This window comes from Mytilus galloprovincialis, chromosome 2, assembly GCF_965363235.1.
Source record: "Mytilus galloprovincialis chromosome 2, xbMytGall1.hap1.1, whole genome shotgun sequence".
NCBI lineage: Eukaryota > Metazoa > Mollusca > Bivalvia > Mytilida > Mytilidae > Mytilus > Mytilus galloprovincialis.
The window spans coordinates 16,649,381-16,673,572 of NC_134839.1; the positions used below are offsets into that span (position 1 = coordinate 16,649,381).

Below are 24,192 nucleotides of genomic sequence, written 5' to 3' on the forward strand. Positions count from 1 at the left end.
TTTCATTCTTTTTTGCATCCGAGAAAATCGTTCATGGGTTACGATGAGGAAGTCAACAGTATTTTAACAATGCTGAAAGAGATAAAATAAACTTCCGTAATAAGGTCCGCAGTCACGAAGACATTACTTATCTTACAAATAACAAAACATAAAGACGGTCAGTTTTATTGTGTTTCATTGCAAGTGCATATTGTATTACCAAAAACGTCTGTAAAGAACATTCAGGGCAAATGATACTTACATTAAATCATGACACTGAAACACACTGAAAGAACAAAACTACACAGATCCACGTCAACGAAGTATTTGTTACATCTTAATAGTGAAACATTAACCAACACATTTTTATAAGGTCAAAATACAGTATTTAATAACTTTACATGAAGTGTAAATAAAAGGACCGCTGACAGTGTTTGTATTAATTTTCTTCAAGGGAGAAAGATTTTATTTTAGTTATGAATTTACAATATAATATGTGTATATACTATCGCTATAATATAGAAACAATAAAAAAAAAACAACATAAAAGGTTGTCATATTACACAATTACATTGGCCTTCAAATTTAATATAAATTCAGAAATTTTACGGAGGATTTGTGTCCATATACCACTTCAACAGGTACAACAAGAATTATTCTTTTTTTCATTTCTAATAAATCAATCACTCAAGCTCGACCAAACTTTTCCACCTTAATTTGTTCAATTTCAATTTTATATTTTTTCTCTAGTAATTTTAGGATATAGTGCATATTTTGTTAAAGTTATTCAAACAATATTTGATTTTGAGACCTATCTTTTCTCTCCAGAAACTATTGCTTTTTCGTAAATGATTATAATATAGTTTATAATGACTTTAAAACGTATATGATATCTTAACACTAAATCGTTGGATGTGTTCTTACTAATATTGTGTATGAAAAAAATCTGACCTTAAACCGTTTTAAAGGATGTACTTAGTTGAGGTTTGGGAATTTTTGTCGGATTTTCGGCTTCCTTAGTTATTTCCAATGATGCAGGGTTAAACAAAAATGCCCCATAACACCAATATGTTTTCATCATCAAGATTTCAATAGCTAATGAAAGGCCATTTACTAGATTCAAGGAGTTTCTAGATTGATTTACTTTTGATATGAAAACCAAATCATACCTATAATAAGTTAATCACCTCGAAAAGGAGCTCAATAACCTATCAATAATTAAAACTCATTTAAGTATTAATTTTAGATTCTATATTTTTTTCAATTTTCACATAAGGATTGCCTTAAGTAAATTTTGTTATTTAATGGACACTTGTCTCAATGGCGATAAAATCTAATTTCCTAATATTCATATTTATTTGAATCAGGCAATTGAAATCATTTTTTCGCAATAATTTTCTGAAGTGTTACCAAATTATAACATACATCCGTGGTGAATAGATTTATACCATATTTCAAAATATATTCATTAACTGCAAACCAATGAATATTGAACCAACATAGAAATATATACTGCATACAGAAGAGACAATGGAACAACTCATCAAAATAAATAAAGGGAAAATGATTTTTGGGTGGAGATCACCTTGAGAAATTTTAAAGCGCAGATAATATGAAAGAATATAGTCAAATGATCTTCAAATTTTATTAAATGACAAAGGAAGAAGAATTTATCTAAGTTTCATTTGTATTATGTAACAGAAGTACAATATATTACACAATAATAGAGATTAACATGACTTTATTTGAGCTGTCACCCTTCAAAGTATCACGATCAAGTGAAATGTGCGAGAAATGTTTGCTTAGCACGCAAACTCCTTGTCAATCCACTATATCTATATTTATCTATATTTACAGATGGATGACACAACACAAATTATAGTTATTAAGATATCTAACAAAACCTTCATCATGACCCATAAAAAAATCAACAAATTAGAGTTAGCAAAAGTCAACCCATCTAGAATATTGTCATCTCTCACAGAGGAATGAATAGTAGGTGTCTAAAAGAGAAATTCTTTTTAAAACTTTAATGTGTTCATTTTCGTTGGTTTGCAAATATTGTGATGGTTGATCCGAAATATCGTTGTACTGAAATACAGTCTTGTTTATTAAAGAAAAGATCGCTAAATGTCAAAAAGATAATAACCTTAAAACAAACGCTAACAACTACAATTTCCTTCTTTTCCCTTTATACAGTGTAATATACATGTAGAAGTATATTATATTTATACATGAAAAAATCACTTCAATGATAATATGTTTACCTTTCAGACGTGGTGATTAACGAGCAAAACTGTGTACGCAATAACATTGTGTCTGTCAATAAAACCAGTTCGTCGATTGACTTTAATGCCGCCATATCCACTACTCTCATCCGTTCCAATTGTCTTATTCATATTCATAATACAGACTTTCAACCCAGACATAAATATAACTCAACAGTTCAGCTAATCGGTAATAGAACGATATCTGGAATGATTGTAGTTCATGTATTTGCTGGACATCCTAATCGAAGTAAACCTGTTGAGGTAAATATGCATTATAACATATCGCAGTTGATGTTCTCTATAGAATAAAATGTAAGTGACGTTTGACTAGCAATGACATCAAGCTCAACCCGGCACTTTTCTTAAAATGTCCTTTACCAAGTCAGGAATATTGCAGTTGTTATCAAATAGTTCGTATTTTGTTTTCCTCTTATAGTTGATATGTTTCCTTCGGCTTTAGTTTACATCCGGATTTGTTTTCTAGCAATCGATTTATGACTTTTGAACACTGGTATAGTATTGTTGCCTTTATTTACGTATCGCGTGGTCCTAACAAATTGGGAAATTAATTAGATTAATATAAAAATAAAAAAGATGTGATGTGATTGCAACTGAGACACCTCTCAATAAGAGACATAGTAACATATAAGTTAACAACTATATGTCACTGTACGGCTTCAAACACAAAAGATATAGGAAGATGTGGTATGGGTGCCAATGAGACAACTCTCCATCCAAATATCAATTTACAAAAGCAAACCATTATAGGTCAATGTAAGGCCTTCAAGTTTACTTTCATGTCAATAAAACGAGACTGATTTCAAAGCGCATGACTGTATTCTAGGAATAATTCTAATTTATCAAACCAAATTACGTACAAAACTGTAAATAAACTGTTATTACAGAGATATGTATAGCTTATTTTTTGTAATTTTGATTATGCAAATGTTGAAATTAAAATGGCAATACCAAGTTAAGCTAAAATTTAAAGTGAATGAATCATGACTGAGTTACATGGCTGAACCATCTACATGTAAACGAGATGTGCCAATGCTAATACGATTGCATACCAAATATCATTGACTTATTATAAGTCGTTCCCTTTAAACAAACACAAACACGAAAATTAACTAGTAAACTATGTGAAAGTTTCAAAATAAATGAATCATGAAGAGGGGGTGGAAATATATAATCTCCATGGAAACGATACAAACAAATGCCAACAAAGTTGCATATCAAATATCATTGACTCAACATAAGTAGTTAAACTTAGACTAATCTAATCACAAACTAATACATGTAAACTAAGCAACAGTTTTAAATTCGATAGACCATGACTAAGGGGACGAGGTCAAATATTATCCATGAAAATGAGATGTGCCAATGCTAATACAACTCTATACCTAATATCATTGACCTACAACTTGTTGTTCACCATATACTAGACCTAATCACAAACTTATAAATAGAATACAGCAACAGTGGTTCGCCGATTTTGAAATCCCTTTGATCGATTCCGGAGATACGAATCAAGGTTACAAACAAAAACTTTGGAAATTTGCATGAACTCTAACAGAACAAATCATGCATTACAGTCACAAATATTTTGAGTAAATGATCATTCTAAAAAGAGAAATCACAAAAATACCGAACTCCGAGGAAAATTCAAAACTGGGGAAAATTGCATGAACTCTAACAGGAACAACTCGTGCATCACAGTCACAAATATTTTGAGTAAATGATCTTACCAAACAGTGAAATCACAAAAATACCGAACTCCCGAGGAAAATTCAAACCGGAAAGTTCCTTAATAGCAAAATTAAATGTTCAAACACAGCAAACGAATGGAAATCTCAAAAATAAACCAATCAAAATACTGGATTCCATATTTCGGTTAAACACTTAATACTCCGAGTACTGGTTGAAATTGTATGACTGATGCACCGAGTGCATCGACAGGTTCAGAGTAAACCCATAATATCGATTTCAGATCGAATGACTAATGCTTTTGAATAAAGTTCAGTTGGTTCCTTCGAGAAAAATAGGGCGAAAGATATCAAAGGGACATTCTAACTTAAAAACGACCTACTAATGATATGGCAAAGAAGTAATGAATCAAAAGACAATCAACAGTACACAAAATACAACAAAGAAAACTAAAGATTTAGCAAGGCAGGTGGTGATATCATATGCTATAGATAGAGGCAACAGTAGTATATCGCTGTTCAAAAGTCATAAATCGGGTTAGAGAAAACAAATCCGGGTTACAAACCAAAACCCAGGCAAACACATCAACTATAAGAGGAAAACAACGAATTAACAGAAACACTGAGTCAACAAAAAAAAAACAAAAAAAAAAACGACAATGCAACACACACAGAAACGAAGTGCAATTTTCCTGACTCGATACAAGACATTTTAAGAAGAAAAAAATGGTGGGTTGAATCTTGTTTTGCGGTTAGCAAAATCTTGCGCGTTTATGGCAATGTTAAATATAACACTAAAATAACAACATTGCATGACAGGACTACAGTACAGATGAATGCAAGAACATTCAGGCAGAGAAATACCCAAATATGAATAATGTTTTTGAATACACAAGATGTGTAGGAAGTCAACACACAAAAAATATACATATGTTCTGAGGCAGTCACAAATATCTTTTATTACGATTGCATTATTTCTACAATACAAATTTACAATAAAATATGTGTTTACCTGTAGACGAAAGACGAACCTATGTTATGTTTCAATAATCTCTACTTAAAAAGGATATACGGAAGGATTCATATACGTTTATCCTCCTTACTGATGTTGGTTGCCTAGTTCCATCTAGATATATCTTTTTGATCTAAGAGTTAATATGAAAACTTAATAAAACGACGTCTACAATTTCAGACATTTTATGCACCACAAAAATGGACAGGACATTTGCAATCGAGTGATATGTATATAACATTTGTCAGTCTAGTGGTGGCAAATTTTACTATCAGTGTTTCTGTAACGGAGTGCATGGACAATTGCTATGAGCTCAACATGCCCAGTGTAATACCAACAACAATAAGTAAGTTATTGTGTTGCTAGTAGAGGAGATATCTTTTAGTACTTGCTATGTTTCCTTATTGAATATATAACCAATTGTACAGATTTTTATTTTATTATTTTGGCCCTATGAATCCTCCAAACATTGAAATGATATTAGTTTGTCAGACAAATATCATTTTTAGATTTTTAGATTTGAGTCTTACATTTTGCTTTAAGGATGATTAAAACTGTGGGCCAAAACAAATTCTGACTAAGAAAAAAAACATAACCCCTCTCACACACAAGCACACACACATCACCCACCCACGACACACACCCCACCCACACACACACTCACACTCCACCCACACACACACAAACATTTGAAGTTAACCGGTTGCTCCATTAAAAGAAAACATGGGCAGAAATCATGTTTTTTGTTTGTTTTAATCTCTCATGTTAGAGTAACATCAATACCTTTTTTAGGTAGTGTTTCCTATGCCTATTCGGATTAAAGGACGTGCACGTTGTTTTTCAGTTGATTTGCCAGAAGAATGTGGTACAAATTACTGTTTGGACAATTACGCTGTAACCTATCAGATGAGAGCATCATCACAGTTCAACAGAGATTCATGTTACTTATATTTCCCAGTAACAAACAACCCACAGATTTGTATAACAGTTAGTAGTTACTGCTGTGGAGATGCGAACAATTGTCATATTGCAGAAATTAGTGTCGGTCACGAATTGTATTTTGTAAGTACAATAACCTAAACGGTACAATATTTCTGCACCATATGGACATTTCGACAACCAATGTTTCTTCATTTTATGGAAGATTTTGATACTAATTTTATGTACAAAATGTATCTTACAGATTTTTTTAAATGATTTATAGCATGTGTTACTATACTGAAGACAATTATTAACAAGTTCAAAGAAAATCATATTTCCATTTAATTCTATTTGAGTTCAGAAATATTTGCAAAAAAAACAAATAAAGGGGTGGGAGTAACAAGGGACAATCAAAATTCATACGTCGAAGGAAAATACCATGGCAAAAATAGAATCCCAACACAAACAAACAAGTTACGATCTAAACAAACACTGTATAGAAAACTAGACAAAGGCAACAGTAGTATACCGGTGCTCAAAAGTCATGAATCGATTGAGAGAAAACTGTTGAAAAAAAGTACCCTTCAGAAAGGAGATTGGTCACAGGTGCTACAAAACGAATAGAAAATAAAGCGAGATGACAAACAGCAGTTTTTCAAACACTTGACATAAAACAGGTTGGGTTTACAAGAACCATTCCAAAACATGGGGTACGTCAAACGGCTTGCAGTGCTTAATACCAGCAACACAGTTGAAGATATGAAGATATGAGTATCTCCAACTGTGTTATAAAGAACTGTAAGCCTTTCTATTTTTATCTTTTATTTAACAGTTGGCAGGTTTAGGAGTTCGTCTGGATAGTGTCAGTAATCAAATACACGCGAAACGTTGATTTATTTATCGAGTTCATGCAATGTTAATCGTTTATTTCAGAGTTGTTGTAATTTAGATATACATTTTAGTATGTTATGAATCAAATATTGTAATATGAGTCAAATCGTGAACATGAAATTGACAGAAATGTCCCTTTAAAAACCGAAAAACTCGCCATAACTAAAAACACTTCAAACAAAAAGAAGCATGTGTTGTTTGTTTGGTTTTTTTTAGGAACAATTGACTCTTTTGCATCTTGTATCATTAATATATCTATTTTTAACAATTGAATTAAATATAATACGTTATCAATATTGTACTGCAAACAACATCTTTCAAATTACGGTATTCAATGAATCTTTTTAAGAAGTTTTGAGGATTATTTTCTCTTGTATTTCGTGAAGTTATATGTTCATACTTTTACAGACTTTAGACAGGGCAATACACACCCCCTGGTGTCTTCCTTGGAATATAGCAGGAGAAACATTGCAATTGAACTTTAAGAATAAAGGCGTGATCGACCACACTGTCTGCACTGTGACAATATTCACAAACACTAGTAATCATGGAAAATGTTCATTAACAACAACCACAGATACGGATGGTGATTATTCCTTATTATGATTGTTTTATCAGAATTTAAATAACTGCAAGCAACCAGGACAAATCTTAACAAAATGTTATAAAACGATATTATTATAAAATTATTTTTAACTACAAATAAGATCAAGAAAGATATGGGATTGTTTACACTAATCATTATAGTTGCATTGATTTTTGCATTTCATTTTTACTACTTATATATATATAAGCATAAATATTGCCAGTGAGACCTTGGTGTGTTGTTTATAATTTTTTAACAGTATGCATATGAAGTTCGTATATCTCTTGTGATAAGATATTCTGATGTTGATGTTTCTTATATAAAGTAGAGACAAAACTATACAACAGAAAAGGTGTACAAGCTTGGTAGAGCCAAGATACATATAGAAGTTACATCTAAAAAGTAAAATCACAAAAATACTGAACTCCGAGGAAAATTCAATCTGAAAGTCCCTAATCACATGGCAAAATCAAATGACAAAACATATCAAACGAATGGACAACAACTGTCATATTCCTGACTTAGTACAGGTATTTTCAAATGTAGAAAATGGTGGATTAAACCTGGTTTGATAGCGCTAAACCTCTCACTTTTCCAACAGTCTCATCGTTTACAGTTATCGTTCAAAGTTTTCTGCATTTTGTTGAACATTTTCTTTTCTTGTTACAAAATATTGTCCATATAATCAATATAATAAATACAACTGTTGGTTCATCACTTATTTCACAAATTTGATTTCCAGCAACTTCTGATTTATCGATATCTATGTTAATTAAATTACAAAATTAATAAAAAAAAAACGACTAAAGCATTTACTGTAACAATTTTGTTTTCGTTTAAAAAGGTGTCAATAACGAAAATAATGCTGTGCCCATAGCAATCTCTGCTGCAGGTGGAGTTTTTCTGATATTACTGCTGATTCTCGTTGTGTACTTAATAAGGAGCAAAAGATGTCAACCAACCCATTCTGGTCAAGTCGTTAACTACATCCACCATGAATCATCAGTTCAAGGTAAAAATAATAGAGTTCAATATTTGTTATATAGATATTAGAAGATGTGGTATGAGTGCCATTAAGACAACTCTCCATCCCAGTCACAATGTGTGAATGTAATTCATTATAGGTCGAAGTACGGCATACAAGCTAAGGTCATATTTCTGATTTAGAACAGGAATTTTCCCGACATAAACAGCAAAAAGGAGAAATCTAAATCATCTGCTACTAAAAGATTGAACACGTTTTGTTCTCGAGGTCTACTATTGATATCTAAACTGTGGCAATAAACTCACATACTGAAGTCTTTCTAACTTTAACGTAATGTTTGTCAGTCAGCCCCCAGTTTAATCACCAAAAACATATAGAAAATAGGTTTGGTCCTCATATTTCTTAAAACAAACATTAGCAACTTTCAATAAACATTTTATATTCGGTGGCATTTATTTGCTGTCAAATCAACGGTTAATACGTTGACTTGCTGGAATCCATTAATATTCGATTAATGCAATAAAGTTGAAAATGAAACAAAATCAACCCTAAAAACTTTCCGGTCCATCATCAATGAAACTAAATTTGCAAAATTCCGAAATTTATACTATTTATCATTTGGACAAACATAGAATTCATTGGCAAAGACATTCTCATTTATAAAATAAGTTATAGTTTTATTATAGCATCAAATATGTATTATAAAACTAGTTCATTTTTTGATAAAAATAAAAAATACTCATTTAATTCTATTTCACAAACTAGATAAAATAGACATTAAAAAAATAGTTCTTCATCTACGTTAATATTTGATTAAAACTAAAAAAACAACATTGCAGGTCGACGTTTAGTTTCTAGATGCAGAAGTACGTCTATTTCTTTGTTTGTATATTAGCTAAACTAAATACATATATAATTACAGTAGTTCTCTAACCTCCCATGTATAATCATAACTAACAGGATCTTGCTGGTTTTTGTATGACAATTTAAATCCCATTTCGTTTACATGATTTTAACATACACCTTTCATACAAAAAGACTGAGGAATTGATTGAAAAAAGGGCCATATTTTGTCAATTCGATTAAATATTCAATTGAAATTAAAAAAAAAAGTAAATATAGCGCAATGAACGAAAAAAGAAATAAGAAATATTACGGGATTGCTTGTTCATACTACAAGCAATTCTTTAATAATAAAAGTATTATCAAGTTTAGTGTAAACATCTTCATTTAATGGTCATTAAGTTTAGATTAAATATATTTATTTATTATCGCATATCATCAAGTTTATATGGGTCAATTAAAACCATGAGCTGCCAAACAACAAAAAGCATTAGAAAATAGATTAGAAAACATAAAACACTACACAAAGCAATGCAAACAAATCTTAAATCGAGATGAAATCAGATGCTCATTTAAGACCAAAGTTAAAACTGGTTAGTGTTCCTGCTTCATTATTGACTCATTTACTTTGCGCATGTGAAAAAAAAGTTATGTTTTAGAATGACTAGGTTCACGCCACTACTGGTGAAGTTTAATTCCACAAAGGTATCCCATCCAAGTAGTCATTATATCTGTGTTAAACTAGATTATCATTGATGTGGTCATGATTATAAACTAACTCTTTTTACAAATTATCATAAACTTATTATTTTAAAACATTGTACCCCGGAATTCTACCCTAGCGATAGATATTTTGGCAAGACCTTTCTGAATTTAAGTCCTCAAAGAATTCCAACTTCGTACTTTATTTTTGGCCGGTTGGACTGTTTCGCGTCTGGCGTACAAAAGTTAAAGCCGGCCATATATGATGATTTTTTTTTGTTAGTTGTATTCAGTGAAAGTCATCAAGGAGAATCAAGATTTGATTTTGATTGGATTCATGTACATTAAAAAAGCTAAAAAAAAAAAAAAAAATATATGAATATGCATATATATCTTTATTCTCATAAACCAAAATCCATGGTAAAGAGATATAAACAATTAATAATATAACATATAGTCAGAATTAATACAAATGTATGATCTACAACTGGAAAAAATATTTCCAGCTACATGTAATATAAAAAAACGCATTATGCATGTTTACAATATTATATAAAAAAGTTATTAAACAATGTTTCCCCTAAGAGTCCAGCTGTTTATTAATCAGTCTGATAAATTTGCACAAATGATTCAACATACTGATGTTTCTAGTATTCATCAAATCATGAAATTTCAATATGTTTGGTCTATTTAGATAATATGGTTTCAAAAACTTTTCTCTATCATGATTAAATTTCGAACATTTTAAAAATATAGTGGAATTCATCCCCAATATCCCCTGAATTACATAGTTTACAATTTCGATTTTCTCTAGGTACATTTTTCCACCTTCCAGTTTCAATAGGAAGTTTATGACTGAGTATCCTGAATCTACAAAAAGTAATAATATTTTTATCATCTAGGATCTTAAAATAGTTTTCTCTTTCAGCATTATCTTTGAATAGACGATAATTAATAGCTTTTGGCGATTCTAATAAGATAGAGTGCCAATTTTGTTTGAATTGGTCTACAACACTAACTTTAACCTTATGATATAACCATGTATTACAAACAAAGTACTGTGCATTCCAAACATATGACAGTCCACAACTATCTAGAATAGATTTTATATTATTAAGCCATGGAATGTTCATCCCATACTTTTTATATGCATATTTATACAAAATAACAGGAAGTTTTTCTTGCTTTCCACACATAAGTTTCGACCAGTAATTTAAAATCCGCAATTTGATATCAATTTCCAAAGGATATCTTCCAAGTTCTCCATAAATCATGAAATCTGGCGTTGACTTCTTTACATTTAACAAAATTTTACAGAATTTAAGGTGGACCCTTTCAATAACAGAATTATTGCCGACTCCCCAAACTTCACTTCCATACAATAAAATAGGCTTGACAATTTTATCGAAAAGATCGAGTTGGCATTCTATAGATAAATTATGTTTTCGACCTTTTCGGATAACATCGTACATAGCGTGTGTGGCTTTTTCTGTTTGTGCCTTTTTTGCCTTAGAAAAACTTCCTGTTCTAGAAAAAATAACACCAAGGTACGTGAACTCATTTACAATTTCCAAAACAGTATTATTATATTTAAATTCTAAATTTGATAATGGTCTACCTTTTGAAAAAACTACAATTTTGCTTTTATTTACATTAACCTTCAATTTCGAAAGTTCACAATAGTTATACAAAGAGTCAAGCTGCTTTTGTAAGTCATTTTTTGACTCTGCCAAAAGAGCTGTGTCATCTGCATACAGAATCAGAAACAATTTTAAATAGTAGTCTAGCTCAATTTCTATATCATCGGATACTGTTTTTAACCCTTCTACATCTTGTTCTTTTAAAAAATGTTCAAGATCATTAATATACAGAGAAAATAATAAAGGTGAGAGGCTTTCACCTTGACGTACACCGACATTACAAGGAAAATACTCTGAAAATACACTACCATCAAAAATTCTAGATTTAATATTACTATACATATTTACAATGGTATCATACATTTTTCCACTGATAAAATTTTCCAGAAGTTTTTGCCATAAACCAGATCGCCAAACTGTGTCAAAGGCTTTTGCAAAGTCTATAAAAGCACAAAAAAGTTTTTTCTTTCGCATCTTCAATAGTTCAAAAAGAATATGTAGGACAAAAATACTATCTATGGTTGAATAGCCTTTTCTAAATCCTGATTGATTTTCATTTAACAATAAGTAATTTTCCAAAAAAGTGGATAGTCTTGAATTTAAAACTGAGGTAAATAGCTTTCCCATGCAGCTAAGAATTGTGATAGGTCTATAATTTTCTGGGTTTTTTGTATCACCTTTATTTTTATAAAAAGGAATAATGTTACCAACTAACCATGCTTCTGGAATTTTACCGGAATCGAAAACAATATTAAAAAATTGAACATAAATAGGCATAAAAATATGGCATGTGCTTTTAATATATTCGTTAATAATTTTGTCATCTCCACAAGCCTTTCCATTTTTTAAATCTTTAATACAGTTAAATATTTCTTTTTCTGTTATGATACTATTAAGAGTTTCATTGAACTGGTTTGGTACTTGCGAAACTGGGATATCGTCGACTGAATCCGACGAATTCAAGTCTTTAAAGAAATCAAAGAGAACATCGATGGAAATTTTTTGACTACGTTTTTCTCTTTTTTCATTTAAAATTTTCCAGAACTCCTTTGAGTTACTGTTTTTTAAATTTTGCATCTTTTTTCTAAAAGTCTTTCTATACTCTTGTATAGAACAATCCATCTGCTTTTTATACTTTCTCTCTGCATCTTTCATTTGAACTTGATTATCTGTTGTTTTGTTGTTTTTATATCGTCGTTTTGCAATTCGTGAGCACTTTCTTTGCTCCCAGCATTTTTTGTCAAACCATGGTTTGCTTTCCTTTGTGTTCTTTTTAACCTTCGTGTTATAAGTAATGGTACCTAGTACCTTTTCTGCTGATTCCAAAAGTATTTCATTTATATGTTCGGACAATATATTTACAGAATTTTTCGACAAAATACTTGAATGCAAAAACACTAATTCATTTTCTAATTCTGCAATCTTATTTCCATCAATGTTCTCAATGAAATCTTGTTTTTTTTCATTATCCCATTTTTTTAACTTAATATTTTCACTACCACTTGTTACATCATTGTTTTCAGCTTCGGTTACATCAGTATTTTGCTCAATTTTAAATTTTAACAAAAGTGTCAATGGACAATGTACATCTGAGTAAAGAGACGAAAACGTATCTACATGCATATTTACAACATGATCTAATAATTCAAATGAGCAAATAAAATAATCAACAACACTAGAACTTCTACATGTAAATATTCCCTCTTTATCACCATTCACTCTACCATTCAATATAAACAAATTGTTATTTTTACAAATATCAAGTAACGCGTTTCCATAAGTATTTTTCGATATATCTTTACTTTTTCTAATACTTAGCATATTTAACTCTTGTAAAGTATTTGAGTAATCATAGCATAAATCTGAATCACTAACTATATCATGTTTGCTATTTACAATATTTGAAAAATCTATATCAGAAGCAGTTCTGCTATTAAAATCTCCGACAAGCATAATATATTTAAAGTTAACAGAAAGTTTCAACAACTCTTGCTCAAGTTCGTTTAATGCATCGGTTATTTTGTACAGCGAATTTTCAGGAGGGATGTACACATTCCCAATCACCAAGTCTTCATCAGTCTGTAGGAAATCTGCAGATATCTTAGCCCATAGCACTAGGCTACTCTTAGTTTCAATGATATGAATATATTTAGACATTTCATTTTTATACCCAAAAGCTATGCCACCTGATTTTACTCTAGAGTGTGACTTTCGATTTTTAAATTTAAAAGTATATTCTGGTATGTTAATATTATCAAAATTATCAGTTTTTGTTTCAGTCAAACATATAAGATCATGGTCACTTATCAATTTGATAAATTCAGGATACTGCGATTTTCTCACTAAACCGCAACAGTTAAGGTTTAACATTTTAATGTCTTTCAGAAAAGCATCAACTGACTGTCTATGGGGTTGCTAATAGTGTTTTGGCGTCGTTGTACGTTTGCGTTTTTGTACAGGGTTTTTATCTGGAGTATGCGACATTTTTGTGTGAGTCTGTGTGTTCGTAGCTATATCGTCTTCAACATTGCGTTCTTCATTATATATTTCCCCATCGACATACAAGATGTCCCTCACTAACTTGACCTGGCAACCTTCAGCTCGTTTTTTCTTCATGAGCGGGTAAAGACTCTTTCTAGCCTGCTCAATTTCGTCCGGGAATTGTTGGTTGACTCCGAACGGTTTACCTTTCAGGCGGTAGGTGTTAGATAGTACCCTTGCAAGATCTTTATAGAAGATAAATCTGGCTACGATTGGTCGCGGGCGGCCTCTTTTTCCTGCGCGAGCTCCACTGCCGAAGCGATGAACATTTCCCAGTTCTATCCAATCTGAAATATGCAATTCCTTGCGTATAAAGTCTTTCACTACTTGCTCTGTATTTTCGTGCTCCGTCTCTTGTATTCCTGTGAATACCAAGTTATTTTTCATCGATCTGCATTGTAAATCGATTACTTTGTTGCGAAGTTCTTCATGTTCCTCTCGCGCACCACTTAAAGCTGATTTAATTTCTGACCTCAATTCGGTTGTTCGGTCGTCTAAGTCGTTAGCTACTCTACTAACAGAAGATCTTATTTGTTTTACATCTTTTACAGTGTTGTCATGTTTTACTTTAAAGTCGTCCATAAAATCACTTATACTCTGCAAATTATTATTCACTTCTTTATTGTTAACATGTAAATTCTTTACTTGTTTATCTAGATTTCCATGTTGTGTTTTAATTTGTGATATTTCGGACTCACTTTTTTCGCACCTTACATTTATTTTTTGAACTTTTGATTCAACTTCGTTAACTTTCGTTTTTAACTCACTAAAATTTTTAGCTAAGGTTGTTAATGTTCTGTTCATTTGGGTGACTTGTGTCATTCCCGTTTCAATGGAAGTAAGTCTGCCATTCATGTTTATTAGCAGTTGATAGACGTTTTGTAATGTTATGTCCTGGCTAGGATCTCCGTAAAGAACATCCCTACTTTCCGTTAATACTGTAGATGTGTCCGTTTGGCTTGTCTCCATATTTTAACCCACTCGTATAGAGCCTCAATATATGAATCGTACTTCTAATTACTGTTCACTTCGAATACAATACACCCCAGGGTACAGGTGATAAACTAATAAATAACAATGTCTCTCGGGATTCTACTTATTGTTGATACTGGATTTCAAAAAAATAAATAAATTACCAAAAGAATCAGCGTCTTTACCATATTAATAACGGGCGAAAGGTCCCAACATATCAATCAAACACTTGAAAGTTCTAATTTCCAAAATTATCCATTTCATTATCAAATAAGAAGACTTATCTTAGGAGCGTAAAAATCAACACCTCCATTCATACATTCGTAGTCTCTTGCATGTTGTATCATTTCTTACTTGCAATTAACATTAACATTTGTTATTGTATCTAATAAGTTTAACAATTTGTTGTTTGTATTATTGGCGACATATCCCGATATAACGTGTAGCGGTATTTGAGACACATGGATGTGTATAACTTCTTTTATTTATACATCAAGTCTAAAAGCGATATTAAAATGGTTACATATTGATTTGATAATTTGTGCATTCTCCATGAAGCAGTTCATCTCTGATCAATCAATCTTTTACGATTAAAAACTATAGAAAGGGGAAACTACAAGACGCAGTGACGTCCTAAATTATATGTCGTTATCAACTCAAGAGGTTAACGCATGTCAAATTTTAATGTTTTGCTACTTTTTAAAGATTTGCATATCTGATATTGATCTTGGTATTGTTGTTTCTATTCAAACCTGTGTTTTTGGCTTCATAAACTGTATAAAAAGCTATGTATTGTTGAAAACTTATATTGAAGACTGCTAGTTTACATAAAAATGTCGTTTAGCTACTGTCAAGTTACTGTTCATAACTAATGCCATTTGGTTTTGTTCTGCAGTTGTGACACCACCTCCTTATAGCATTGCGGTAAGAGACAGACATTTGACGAATTCAAATGATACTATCAACAACCCTGCCGAATCAGGATATGATACAGAAGTATCATCGACCAGAAGTGATCCATCAGAAAACATAATACAACACAATGGCAATTCAAATCCAGGTTTTGGAGCACCACCGCCTTATAGCGTGTCTTCATACGATAACACAACGTCACAGGAAATATGATTGCCAAAGCTTATTTGAAAACTAGTAGTAGATTGTCTAAATCGAAAGCAAATCAAAGCAACAAGATGAGTTCAGACTTCAAAATAATTGAAAAGAGATAAATAAAAATTGCTAGACAAAATGAACAAACTTGTTGAAAATGACAAAAACAATTGTCAATTGATAGAATATACTGTCATGTGAACAAATTGGAAATTATACTGTAAATGTCGAAAGAAGGAGAAGTTGGGAAGTTATTAGTACGTGTATTCACTTCATATTTAAATAAATAAAATGTACTTACAGGTATGTTATTGTTTATAAATGAGTGTCATCAATGTGTGATGAAATGGCATTGTACATCCTGAATCAGATATGCGTTCCCTTATAGATGAAGGTTCGCTGACCGTTTTCATGTTCGTCTGCTTAAAGAAGTCTTCCCTTAAATACCACTATTATGATTCGGCTTACCATTATGGATTATGAGTGTGTATATGTTTAATTTATTTGGTTCTGCCCAGCTGGTTCTGTCGCTCGATCATCGTTATATTTCTTATAAGACAGCCACGGTAAGGGTGTTTCTCATTGTTGAAGGTCGTATGGTTGCCTTTGATTACTTACATCCACCTTCATTTGAACTTTGGTGGAAAGTTGTAAGGGTGTTTCTCATTGTTGAAGGTCGTATGGTTGCCTTTGATTGCTTACATCCACCTTAATTTGAACTTTGGTGGAAAGTGGTATTATTGGCATCATTACTCATCTTCTTATTTTTGTATGAATCAAATAAAGTTCTGTAAACAACCGTCTAAATAAGTGACAAATCCACCCTGGGCAAATGATATATAATGCTAGCATCCAGTATCTATAATTTATATTATAAATAACTCTCAAGATGATATGATGCATCTTATACCTACTATTTATAGGCAGTAGTTTAACGATGTTTAAATCGTATAAACTCATTGAGAGCATGCAAATCAAAGTTTTATAAAACCTTAATATACACTGGGGTAAAGCTGATGACCGTAACTGCATTTACGGTCATCCCAAGATGTCGGATGAAAAATTAGGTCAGTATCTGTATTGTCTGTTACAGTGTTTCTATATCATTTTCTTTGCAAAGTATACATTGATACGATGAAAATGTATAAAAGATTCACACAGAAATCACAAATTACTACCGAAAAATGTTCAGGAAACGGGAAATTCAATCTGAAAAAATCGCTAAGATGTCCGTAAATCTTTATCAAAATATTTTCAAGATGACCGTAACATAAAACAAGGATGACCGTGATTGGTAAACAGATGACCGTAACTTGTAAAAGATGACCGTAATTTGTAAAGAATGATCGTAACTTTTAAATGATGACCCTCAATTCTAAGAATATCCGTATTTGTATTCATAGCGTTTTGTTGTGTTTGTCTCAATAGGGGCTCAGTTAGCGGATATAAACATGTTTCGTCATTTATTTTTAACTATTTGCCGTATTTTGAGTTCATGACAATTATAGTAAATTGCAAATTTCTCGTAAACAATGAAATATTTATTGATAACGACTTTAAAATTTTAATACAAATTGACAGAGATACGACGAAAAGTTGAAGAAACAAGAATGTGTCTCTAGTACATGCCTCATCTACACTATAATTTTCTATGTTCAGTGGACCGTTAAAATGGGGAAAAAAACTGTAATTTGGCATTATGATTATAAAGATCATATCATAGAAAACATGTGTACTAAGTTTCAAGTTGATTGGACTTCAACGTCATCAAAAACCTCCTCGACCAAAAACTTTAACCTGAGGTGGGACAGACGGACGAACGAGCAGACGAACGGACGAACAAACGAACGGACGAACAAACGAACGTATGCACAGACCAGAAAACATAATTCCCATAAATGGAGCATAAAAACATTAATCAAACATATGAATATCCGGTAATCGAGCCTGTGTATATGGTTACAGAGGAAGCAGATTAAAATATTAGTTTGTCTTTATATATGAATAATATTGCTGTATATACAAATTGACAAGGTTCCCCTCAGTAGTGGATCCAAGGGGGGGGGGGGTCCGGGGGTTGGAACCCCCTTTTTATTTACCAATCAGTGCATTTGAATGGGGACGTATAGTTTGAACCCCCTTTATCCTGGGTTGGGACCCCCCTTTTTTGAAACTAATCCGCCCCTGCCCCTTGTGATACGCTATACGCACAAGACTATTTTAAGGATCTATTTTGCTGGAGCTCGCCTTCACTAGTTTGATCGTAGTATTTTAAAAACAGGTTCCGTTATTTTACTTGCAAGACAAAATAGAAGAAAAAACAAAGATGATATAATATCAATTGTTGTACATCAATTGGCATTTTAAAAAAAGTGCATTTATTATATGTCATTACAAGGAATTCCAGAAATTAAAAAAATCTTTTGGCTTTAAGTTGAAGGCTATGCAGCACAATTTTTTTTTATTATACTTGTAAGGTGTCATTTAACGCGCTTTTGATGCATGTTTTTCCCACTTTTTCATGTGCATGTCTTGTTGTATGTTCATTTTAAAAAAAGATATATACCCTCTACCGTAAAAAAAAGATATATATGGTGAACTACGTATTTAAAGCACGTCTTATTTTCTCCTACCTATAGGATAATCCTCTCATATAAATACGTTTTATATATCAACACCATTAATCATTTGATACACAAAAGGTAGTTATACAAATACGGATATTTCTTAGAATTGACGATCATCCTTTAATTTAGAAATTACAGTCATCCTTTACAAATTACGGTCATCTTTTAACCAATTACGGTCACCCTTGTTATGAATTGCTAATTCTGTTACGGTCATCTCGATTGTGATTTACGGTCATCTTAGCGATTTTTTTAAATCGAATTTCCTGTTTCATGCACATCCTCGGAAGTAATTTGTGATTTCCGTGTGAATCTTTTATAAATTTGCATCGTATTAATGTCTCCTTTGTAAAGAAAATGATATAGAAACACTGTAACAGACAATACAGATACTGACCTATTTTTTCATCCGACATCTTGGGATGACCGTGAATGCAGTTACGGTCATCAGCTTTACCCCAGTGAATATACGGGAATTGCATGAACTTTTAAAGAAGGAGCAAGCTATGGCACATGACAATATATGACATCCCAAGCAGTTATGTGTTTAACTGAGAAGGATGATATAGTCTGCGCACTTTAGTGCGGCTGTCATATAAGTAAGAGGTTTTGCTAGATATAAAACCAGGTTTAGATTGCCATTTGCTACATAAGGAAATGCCTGTACCAAGTCTGTAATATTAGAGTTGTTTTCCATTCTTTTGGTGTATATGAGCTTTTATGGGACTTTCCGTTTTGAATTATCCCTGGAGTTTGGTATTTTTGTTTTTTTTTTTTACTTTTTTATAATTAAAACTTTACAATTGTTGCAATTAATTCTTTTGACCAAATTACCGACAGACATTTCAAAAGGATATTTGCTTTTGTTCATATTGAAAGATCTGTTAAAAGTTAATAAATATGTGCGATATTATTTAGCTTTGAGTTGTGAACAACTATGACAAAACTAAACTGTATCATAACCGAAATTGGCATCATATACATTTCAACATCTCTAGAGAGTTAGTTGATGCATCTTATACCTACTATATAGAGGCAGTAATTTGCCGATGTTTAAATCGTATAACCTCATTTAGAGCATGCAAATCAAAGTTTTAGAAACCTGAATACACGGGAACTCTAAAAGAAGGAGCAAGATATGGTACATAGATACAAGTTGAAAGGATTAAAGAAGGACGAAAGATACCAGAGGGACAGTCAAACTCATAAATCGAAAATAAACTGACAACGCCATGGCTAAAAACGAAAAAGACACACAGACAAACAATAGTACACGTGACACAACATATAAAACTAAAGAATAAGCAACACAAACCCCACCAAAAACTGGGGTGATCCCAGGTGCTCCGGAAGGGTAAGCAGATCCTGCTCCACATGTGGCACCCGTCGTGTTGCTCATGTGATAACAAATCCGGTAAATAGTCTAATTCGGTAGGTCGAATTCATGAAAAGGAAGAAGATTGTCGTTACGACGTAAGGAACATATCCGATTTCATCCAAATCAGTCAACCAACTCGTGTGGGCGCCCGTAAAATTTAAGAAGGGATGATTTCAACTTCCCCATTTGGAACTCTTGGTTTAATAGTTCCTTGTGAGCAGCAATATTCTATCAAGAAAATCATGATAGGAAATACAAGCACGGGAATATCGTATCAATTGGGAGATATATGCAGTTGCTGCTGGAATGTTGCTACTTAGAATTGTTTTCAACCGACCCTCATTGTCAATTTCTTAATGTAAGTCAAGATATGAGGCCGACTTAACTGTATCTATTGTATCCTTTATCTCTAGTTCGATTGGATAAATGCGTTCAACATACTAGTAGTCACAAATCTTTGAATTATTTAGTGAGAGAACATCATCTATATAGCGAAAAGTAAGTTAAAGGGTATTGCTAACATCTTATCTTTCTTCCTAGTAAGAAGTTTCTGTATGAAGTCATCCTCATAATAATAAAGAAACAAGTCGGCAATAAGAGGTGCACAATTGGTTCCCATTGGAATGTCGACAGTCTGTTGAAAAACACGTCCTCTGCGTTGGCCATTCTTTTTTATGATACCAACTTTTTCAATTTGTCTTTTAGTTTGGAATGTGGAATACTTGTGTAAAGTGTAGAAAAGTTTAATGTTTTCATACTATTGTAAGATGAAAGAGAGTTAGATTGTATGTACTCTAAAAGATCAATGGATTTTTTTAGTATCCATATCTGATGCAAGCCACCTCTAGAATAAGCAGTATAAGCGTCTAGCGCCTTGCATGCATCAATCACCATAAAAAAACCAAACACATTCAGTCAAAATGTTCGAATCTGTATATTTTGAAATGTCAAAAATCGATATTATGTTTTATAGGTGTTAGCGGCAATAAGCGAAATTATGCATAATGATTAATCTTAATCCTAGACAATAAGTGAAGGCCTATGTAGTAAGTCTATTGCTTAAATAATTATGTTAGTCATTACTCTTAAATCCTAGATTTTAAACTTAAACTGTCGATGCATTAATGTTAATGCCTAAAATGAAAATGATAGTAAATAAAAAGAAATGTATTCAAAATTGAATTACATTTGTTACATAAAATAATAAAAACTGAATTTATATGTCATTTACATGAAATAAAAACAGTATTAAACAAATATTGATAGCAAAAATCATTGAATAAATCTCCTAAGATATAAGAAAAATTGTTGGGTACATATAGCTGTTTCATTGGCAATGATACGATATCTCTTTATTTTAAAATTGTTAAAAAAATTGTATTGGTTTTTTTTACCAAATGATGCTGACATATGGTACAGACAATGGCAAAGATTTTAAGTTTCTAACATTTGCATCAAGTGATTGTGTAGTACATTTGTGTAAGGCCGAAATATTTTGTATAAGGACTAATTTGATTCCAAATGACCACTTAGTTAATTCATTAATTCCTTACCCGTGTAGTAAGCATGTCATATATATTTCCTTTTGACGACTCAATCTTCCCTGTGATCGGGAATGTATATTTGGCTTTCCGTTATGGATAACTAGTTCTGGCCACATAAGCATTGATTCAGATTATAATAATAACCAAAACTGTAAATACACGCGACACACCAAATATTGTGAAATATCAATTAAATTAGAAGCCAGCTTTGAAGCACTTTTTGACAAAAAAGCTCTAATAAAATAAATGTTGTTATGTGATCTTAGTAAACCATAAGACAATATAATTTCAGTCTTACTTTGGAAATCCATTAAACCAACCTGTCATCTTTTGTATAACTCTTTGGACATCAATGGGTTTTACTACTACCCCATTTAGCATGTTACAATTTCAAAAACAAAATGGAAGAAATAGTACAATGGAATCATGGCAAATTTTTGCGAGAACATTATTAGGTTATCTTATTATACAATATATAATAATGATAGGCCGCTATGAGTGATTTCTGTATATGGTTTCTCAAAATACCGTACAGTTCCTCTAGAAAACTAGAGGCTCTAAAGAGCCTGTGTCGCTCACCTTGGTCTATTTGCATATCTAACAAAGGGCACAGATGGATTCATGACAAAATTGTGTTTTGGTGAAGGTAATGTGTTTGTAAATCTTACTCTACTAAACATTCTTGCTGCTTAGGATTATAATGAACTTGGCCCAGTAGTTACAGTGGAAAATATTTTGTAAAAATTTACAAAATTTATGAAAATTAAAAAAAAAATACTATAAAGGGCAATAACTTCTTAAGAGGTCAATTGACCATTTTGGTCATGCTAACTTATTTTAGGTCTTACTTTTCTGTACATTATTTAATACTGTTTACAGTTTATCTCTATCTATAATAATATTCAAGATAATAGCCAAAAGCTGCACAATTTTCTTAAAATTATACATTCAAGGACAGCAACCAAAAAACGGGTTGTCTAAATGGTCTGGAAATTTCAGGGCATTTAGATCTTGACCTAATGAGCAATTGTATTCTGTCAGATTTGTTCTAAATACTTTGGTTTCAGCGATATGAGCCAAAAACGGTATTTTACCCTATGTACTATTTTAGCCATGTTGGCCATCTTGGTTTGTCAGCAGGGTCATCGGACACAATTTTTAAACTAGATACTCTAATGATGATTGTTGACAAGTTTGGTTAAATTTGTCTAAGTAGTTTCAGAGAAGATTTTTGTAAAAAATCATAAAAATTTACGAAAAATTGTAAATAATTGACTATAAAGGGCAATAACTCCTTAAGGGATCAATTGACCATTTTAGTCATGTTGACTTATTTGTAGATCCTTTTTTGCTGAACATTATTGCTGTTTACAGTTTATCTCTATCTATAATAATATTCAATATAATAACCAAAAACGGCAAAATTTCTTTAAAATTACAAATTCAGGGGCAGCAATCTGATAACGGGTTGTCCGATTCATCTGAAAATGTCAGAGCAGACATATCTTGACCTGATAAACAATCTTACCCCATGTCAGATTTGCTCTAAATGCTTTGGTTTCAGAGATATAAGCCAAAATCTACATTTTACTCCTATGTTCTATTTTTAGTGATGGTGGTCATCTTGGTTGGTTGGCCGGGTCACCGGACACATCTTTAAAACTAGATACCCAAAAGATGATTGTGGCCAAGTTCGGTAAAATTTGGCCCAGTAGTTTCAGAGTAGAAGATGTTTGTAAAAGTTAACGACGACGGACGACAGGCGACGGATACCAAGTGATGAAAAAATCTCACTTGGTCCTTTGGGCCAGGTGAGCTAAAAATGAGCTTTAAAATTTCTCTACTCATTCTTGTTTACTTTAGTAACCAGTCATTCAAACCTCCAATTGTAAACAAAAATGTTCAACAATTTTTTGATGCAATAGTCTATATAGCTATCTTCTTTTCTGGTGCAAAAAAAAAAATTATATATTCAATTAAACCGGTGGAAAGATAATGTCTGGCAGAAATTCATTTCTACAAATTGTCTATTTATGACTGTCAGTTTTTCTCATCAAATCATCGAAACACTAAAAGATATTGCTATATATCTTGTGCGAATTCACTAAGTATAATTACTCCACCCTAAACAGTCACATTAAAATATCTCATAGCTAATTATAAATTTGGAAAAAAAGGGGAAAAAAAGAAAATGTAAACAATCCGGATTTGATAAGCGGAGTGTTGTACTTTCTCTTTGATCTTTTTTTTTAATTCCTCATTTGTATAACTAACATATGTTTATCCAGTGTACACATGTTCATTGAAATGTAATTCTCCGAATAAAATAAAAATACAAATATACATATTTTGGTTACCGAACATCCTGAAATAAAACCTGTATATCTTTTGTTTAAATGACACTCTGAAAACTAAACCTCACAATTGGTTAATAAAACCCGATCGGATAGTTTTACTTTGTCTTTCACGAAAAAAAATATCATGTATC

The 24,192-nt window shown here is 31.9% G+C and overlaps 1 protein-coding gene across 2 annotated transcripts in view; it reads left to right on the forward strand.

Annotated features, from left to right (window-relative positions):
- The window catches only part of LOC143063013 (uncharacterized), a 53,375-nt gene extending 36,926 nt beyond the window's left edge, over positions 1 to 16,449 (forward strand). Inside the window, exons 9-15 of one of the 2 annotated variants that reach the window (XM_076234913.1) lie at positions 2,254 to 2,510; positions 5,148 to 5,313; positions 5,812 to 6,029; positions 7,188 to 7,365; positions 8,210 to 8,377; positions 9,190 to 9,216; positions 15,944 to 16,449. In XM_076234913.1, coding sequence (XP_076091028.1) covers positions 2,254 to 2,510; positions 5,148 to 5,313; positions 5,812 to 6,029; positions 7,188 to 7,365; positions 8,210 to 8,377; positions 9,190 to 9,216; positions 15,944 to 16,173 — 1,244 coding nt within the window. In that variant the 3' untranslated portion in view covers positions 16,174 to 16,449. The remainder of the gene's footprint in view (positions 1 to 2,253; positions 2,511 to 5,147; positions 5,314 to 5,811; positions 6,030 to 7,187; positions 7,366 to 8,209; positions 8,378 to 9,189; positions 9,217 to 15,943) is intronic. The other variant, XM_076234914.1, reaches the window with a different exon arrangement.
- Positions 16,450 to 24,192: the final 7,743 nt, after the last annotated feature.